The sequence below is a fragment of the Echinococcus granulosus genome, assembly GCF_000524195.1.
Source record: "Echinococcus granulosus chromosome Unknown EG_S00054, whole genome shotgun sequence".
Classification (NCBI taxonomy): Eukaryota; Metazoa; Platyhelminthes; class Cestoda; order Cyclophyllidea; family Taeniidae; genus Echinococcus; species Echinococcus granulosus.
Window position 1 is genome coordinate 12277 of NW_020170434.1, and position 6781 is coordinate 19057.

Below are 6781 nucleotides of genomic sequence, written 5' to 3' on the forward strand. Positions count from 1 at the left end.
TAATTCAGAGATGGAGTTCAGCCGAACCGAAATCCGCGGGGATCGAAGAGGCTACGTATTCAGTGTTGTCACCAAGGTAGTCCCGCACCACCGTATTGTAGCCAATTCCCAGCGACAATTTGTACAGTAGGGGAGAATTGTTCAGTACCTTTAATTTCATTTAACCAATTGAGTAAATTAGTTGAACGAATTTTTTTAGCGTACATTTGACCTCATTATTCGTCCTTTTATCAGGACAAGCATATGCAGAGTTGTTGTTTGTGTTGTCCCATATTCGGAGGAAGTAAATAACACTTTAGGTCTGATGCGTGAGAGTAGCGATGGCAAGACTCCAAGCAGTAACCAACAAACCGTACACGAAGACGTAGCACCATCGTTCAACATTATTTCGTGTACTTCTTCGGCATACACACCCCCAGCAAACAACATAAAGGGGTGTCTAAAACCAAGTTTCTATTCACCTGGACTCAATCAGAAGCGATTGGTTTCGTCTCTGACTGCTGCACATAATAACACAACGATTGTGCCACCCTCATGGACTGGCCATTTGCGTCCATTCAGGGAATCGTAGAGCGTCTATTTATACATCCGCATCTAGTGTACCGCACCTGACCTCATGAAAGAAGCGACCCCTAGTCTGCCGCAGTGATTGTGTTGGGGTGAAACTCACCCTGAGATGTGTCAGCATCTGACTTTGCCTCCAGCAAATAGAAGAGACTACCTGAATTTCAGGAACTATGGCAATAGATCTGTCCCTGTAAAGGAAACAGAAATTATGGCAGCGAATGAGGAATTAGACATGAGATAGTGAGCATGGAAGTGGAAAAGGTTAAATGGACAGGTTCGCACAATGCACGGGCTTACTAAACTCGGATATTTAATAGCTTGGATATGATCGTTTTGACCTGGTGAATTGTTGGTCTTTTTGCCCCTTGCTGGCTACGCACACAGGCATTCATTTAAACCTCCATGCACTGGCTTCGCTATTCATGACTACGAAGATTCCCGAAGGCACGCCAGTAATCACTCGCTTCATGCTTTTCTATATAAGCGCCTCAGGTTCTTCAACAGTGCGTCCTATCACAAATTCTGGTGTGGGTCGCACCATCTGAAACTGCCTTTTTAGTACTAACAAGCCATTGTCTTAAATACGTGCTGTTTCACCTATTCAGGATGACGCTTTCAAAGGCTTTGCATTCTAAGAACGAATGGCAAATGGGTCACTAACTTGGGTGCCTATCCTCATTTCTCGTCATCATTAATGCTGGAGGTAGGTTACGGGGTGTCAGCATCAAGGTGGACGAAGTAGAATTGCACAACTTACTGACCGATCGTAGAATAAACAGCATCACCTTTCTCTGGCTCCGTGAGAAATGTATGTCTGTGTGTCGCTCATTATTGAATGTACCCCCTGCCTCAGTATACATCAAACCTCATTCGAAGATGCCTCACCAACTCCTGATGTGATTATTTCCGTGTGCATGCTTCATTGCTTGGCATTCACTTCCACGCCTCACCCCATCTGCCGTATGTGACTGGCAGAGATGGGAGCGTAATGAGAGGCACCATAACCAAACTGGCGAGGACCTCGAGGCGAATGTATATTTTGGTGGATTGCGATAGTACAATGCATTTCAACGGCACCATCACCTCACCCCGCCTTTGACTGCTCCATCATTAATATTGGACATAGGTTGTGGGCTGTCCACACCAAGACAGGCCAAGTGGATTTCCGCGCCATACTGACAGATCATGGCCTCATTAGCACCATCTTTCCACTGCCCTATGAGGAATTTGCATCCATCTAAGCATCCAACATTGAAGGCACCCCTTGTCTCATCATACAACTACCCAGCCATTTGTAAAAATTGAAGTTGGTCGTGCAGGTAATTGTCAACTTCACGTCATCTACCCGTGCTACCATCACTGCCTTAGATATGCACGTCAATCCAGTGAACTTTTGATGATAGTTTCTAACTCCACCTGGCCCCTTCCCCCTCCTCCACCTGCCCATACACCCTCTACTCCTTCCCATCTCATGGCAGTGGGAGAGCCAATCTTGACACACACACACACACACACAGAGAGAGAGACAGACACCAAGCTTTCAGTGGAAGAGTAGGTCATTGAATTCACCACCCATAAGACGACAATATTAGGAAGCAGCAATAATTGAAGTGACATATATAGGCTTAAAAAAAGGGAAATAAAAGAGGTTCTCAAACGAAGGAATTTGAACTAAGTATAAGGACATCAACACAAAATAAATTCACGCAATAACGGTGCATCAGTGAAACAGATTACAATCACGGATTCGAAAAGTGAAAGGAACTATCAATACGAGGCAATAAACGTGACTTAAAATCCACTGATTACTTCATTTTATGCACCTTTTGCCGTTGGACAAACAAATATGGTGAGTGAGAATTATTGTTGATGGTAGGGCTTGTTGATAGTAGGGAGTTGTGGAAAGCGGGCAGCAAAAGCCTCCCTTCCCTCTGAAGTGTCTTCGGATCCTAGGGCTCGCGGTTGAATAGATTCCACGTTGGGGCTTTAAGCTCTGCGTTCATCAGTCCATTGATTGTTGCATCCTTCGATTTTCGAATTGCTTTCTATTCCCCACAAGGTATGATTTACCCCTTTGAGGGACTAAATGCTTAGAACCAGAGGCTCAGTTTGCTAAAAAAAATACCACTTTGTATCTGCCTTATGCAAAACGAGCAGTCGTGTGTTGTTATCAACCTGGAGACAGTTATGAATGCATATTAAAGATTGGGATGTACCTTCGTTTGCCCATCAACCATCCTCTAGCTCACCAGCTTTGCAGCAGCTCATGAACACCTGCCTAGATTGTGCCAAAAATATTACCCACGCTTTGTTTGGTTTTGGGTATAGCTGGCCCTTCTTGCCAGTGTTACACTGCTCCACCTCTTACCACCTGCAACACAAAGGAGGTGAAACTCATTTGGTCAATCTACATCATGATGTAGTGGTAGTTCTTCTCACTGGTTTCAAGAGCGTTCGTCCATTATACCGAAGCGCTTTATTTTAAATTTAGAGCGGAATACGCAACAATGGCCCAGAGTGAGAGTTCTTTGTGTCGTAAAGGTGCAAGAGGACTGAAGTAATAAGTCGTACACAACAGAATTGGAAGTCGAGCATTTGGATTAAACCATCCATATCATCAAACAAGTCACAAGGCGGAGAACAATTTACCAGTTATCTCTGACGACGGGGCAGTACTTTGTAGGAAGTTGGCACTTCGAGTGGCCGATGAGATAAAAAGCCACAATCAACATTTGACTTAGCTGCAATGTGATTTTCTTAGGTCATATGTCGAGGAAACGACTTTGTATCGTTGGATAGAGGTAGTGGCTACAGACAGCTGGATGTCCGGGGAGCCCTCCATTATTCACATCAGTAGTGCAGCCCTTTTAGAGCTTCTCGGTGTACTCTACGGCGAGAATTTAAAGTATATGTGGGTTGAATTAAAATCGCAGTCGGCAGAGACTTCCTGTCTAAATTATCCAGCGGATAAAGCCATGTGGCCCTTTATGAGCCTTGTTAAATCACACACGGAACTCTTGATGGACAAATGATTACAATGATTGCGCGTAAATGTGCACACCCAGTAAGGCCTACTCACACTCGAACACCAACCTTGAATGTTTACATTGGCACTCCTCCCAACCATCACGTAGTTGCCCACACTTGTTCAACAATCATGCTAACACACATGGGTTATTGAAACTTCTCCTCCGAAGTCCCACTTGAGAGCTTCTTAGGCATCTAGATGTTCGTGCCCTATAGACATCAGCCCGTTACATTCTGCGGTATAATTGATGCTATTTGCCTGCCCAGTTTACGACACACATTTTCTTCTTTACAGCCACATTTTGACCAGTCGCTATGGCCGTCTTTCTCAAGCGCTGGACACAATGGATAAGGTATCAGTGCTAGGCGTAGAAAGTCCTGGAAGGCCTCGGTGGTCAAGCTCTACTGTGAGCGACCTGTGCCGCGCTCCAGAGAATGGGACAATTTCCCTCATTCTGTCCGTTCTTCTTGCTTCTGTGCTGAAGCGAGATGCATTTCAGATTTGGTTCTGAGAGTTTAATCCACCATTTTGGATGCAAGTCTACTTGGAAGCATTGAGCCTGCGCTAGCCTTGGTACTAGAGAGATCTCTTTCCCTTGTGTGGCTAACATTCACCTGCCATGTCCCTTAACCTACCTTCGCTCAGTCTCGACTCGTCAATATCACTTGAGCAGGGATTTGGGCGTATAGTGCTGAAGTCTGTCCTCCGATTACTTGGGTGGGGAGTCGGACAGAATCAAGGGTTACGCACATAAATACCAGTTCATACCACCAGGCAGCGTATCCACAGCACAATTGCTCGCTGAAGACTTAATTAGTTGACCTAACACGTAAAAAATGCATCTTCCTTAGTCGCTGTACTTCGGGCTCTGAAAGGTGGAATCTGAGGTAGTTATAAGGAAACGTTAACCCTAATCCTAACTGCCGAGCCTCAGCATTCGGCACTACTGTCCATTTCTGCAAAATGAAGTGCTAAAACAGCCTGCAACCTTGAAAATGCATTTTTGCACAAGTTCCTGGAAGTAGTTTGTTTGTAAATAGTTCCTCCAACACACCAGATTCGCTTTCCTGTTGGGTACCTCCTGTTTGGCCTCTTCTATAGGCGCCAATTACTACTCTAACTACATGGTCAATCAGTCACTACAATTGCATGCTACTTAGATGACCGAGTGACTCACACTCGGAATCAGTCTTCTGCGGTCTCCACTAGCAGGTGGAGAGGCTCGTGGGCGTTCGATAGGAGCCAGAACACACGGACACAGAACCTTGGCCTACATGACCTGGTCACTCAATTTACAACAATTACCGAGACAGTTTTTAAGACTACTCTTAACCCCAACGCGGAGTGCGTGTCAATCTTCAAGCAGCATATCATACACAAGAACCGTAGAATGCATAGTAAGGAGCACATAATCTTGTTCTCATTATGGAGATGGCTTTGGCCACCGAGAATGGGGAGGAGGAGAAGGAGTGGGAAAAAATATCGAAAATTGCCCATTCGCTCTACCCGAATGACAGTGGAGATTCCAGCTGCCAAACGGCGTTCCGTTTTGACACGAACGAACTCCCGTGCAACCTCGTCGGTGGCATGTCGTTGCGAGAGGATGCAAAGCTCGGTCCAGCCAGCATCTGATTGCGTCTGTCTGCGCGTCAGTGGCAGTCGTACCGGCGCTGATCGATCCAAGTCAAGTGCCTGTGAGAGTGTCGGCAGGCTGCTCGCTGCGACCGAAGCAGTAGTCCTTCACCACAGTCTATTCACTTGAATTGGCCTGTGCTAACAGCACCAACTCAAAGAAGTTTCTGAGGGGATGCAGGCAGTTTTCACAATAGACTTCTATTCCTTCGGCACTGCTGCTGCCAGAGGAAGCAAAAATAAGATGCAGCAGAATCCAGATGGTCATTTGCCTACTCCTTATAGTAGACGGCCCATCTCCACCGCAATCCTTTGGATATCCCCCTAAAATTCACCAGCATGGGAGAAGACAAGCAGATTGACGGCGTTCATTCAACGCACCTGCAGTTTTGTCAGTTGTTTCCGAGTCGCCTCGTGAAGAGTGAAGCTACAAGAGGCTAATCAGTCTTACGGACTGTCGCATTAAAGCATTGAACGCACTGTAGAAACTCACTCTTCACCCTTCATCACCTCGTACACCTTTTCCAGTCGGAGGTGCAGCTGTTAAGTGTTGTTGATGAGGATGCATGCAATGCAAGCACTGCTTTTCAATTAGGCAAAGTGCAACTGAACCCTTTCCGAGTAGGCCAACAGCACCTTTTTCACAATCTAAGAGGAATCCACTTCGCCAATGCTTCGTTAGAGCAGTCCTATCACCTCCTACACCCCTATGTCTTTCTCGCCTTATTTCATGCTTGTGCATTTGATAACAAAGCCTGACAGTGTAACTGCGTTTAGGTTACCCTTAGCTCGAGGGATTCCACATTTCCAGTGACACCGAGTGCCACGTCGGGAGTTTGTCTAACGAGGAATGAGACTGCAGAGAGCCGCATCTATCAAAGCAGGATCGAATGCTTCTAAGTTGGCAGCACACTTACTCTTGTTCTATCGAGACCCTTCGCAAGTGTGCTCTCCTTAATAAAGCACATTTAAGAAATCTTCCAATTACCCAGCTCATTCGAGAGGCTGGGGCAATCCGTGACTAAACGACTGATTCACTTGAACGGTATCATCACAAAGGGTAAGTTAGCTATAATTAACAATAGACTACACGCTCTACTGCAAAGGCAGCAAGAGATCCCACCTGGCCTTCCACTGCTACGTGTTCAGTAAATTTTAGAAGACTCTATGAATAGCAGACCAGTGGAAGGGGCACGTGTATGGATATACAATAAATACATGAATTAGTAGATGGCTGGCAAGCGACGAGGAGGATGGTTGCAAAAATATGAGAGGAAGGAGAAGCTGGTGATTCAAACAGCAGTCGCAAAATAAAACTCTAACTACTCCAAAAGAAACCGCATTTGAGTGTTGAAAGGGGACTAGCTGCCTCATTTGCGGAGATGCATCATAAATCTACCGAATTTCTATTTAGTTTGCCACCACCTTTCTTAGGATATCTGTGGCACATTCGAGTATCAGCAAAGGTACCACCACCATTGGTTTTACAGTGCATCAAACTTTAGCACATCAACCCTCAAATAGGCATTTGAAGATGTCCCAACCTTCAAACGC

At 45.6% G+C, this 6781-nt stretch overlaps 1 protein-coding gene across 1 annotated transcript; it reads left to right on the top strand. All coding sequences in view use genetic code 11, as the record gives it.

Moving 5' to 3' along the window:
- Positions 1-5020: 5020 nt before the first annotated feature.
- On the top strand, positions 5021-5227 carry EGR_06253 (hypothetical protein; the record flags this gene model as incomplete). The annotated part of the gene is made up of 1 exon (XM_024495502.1): positions 5021-5227. One exon carries the CDS (start codon positions 5021-5023, stop codon positions 5225-5227), a length of 207 nt encoding a protein of 68 aa, XP_024350025.1.
- Positions 5228-6781: the final 1554 nt, after the last annotated feature.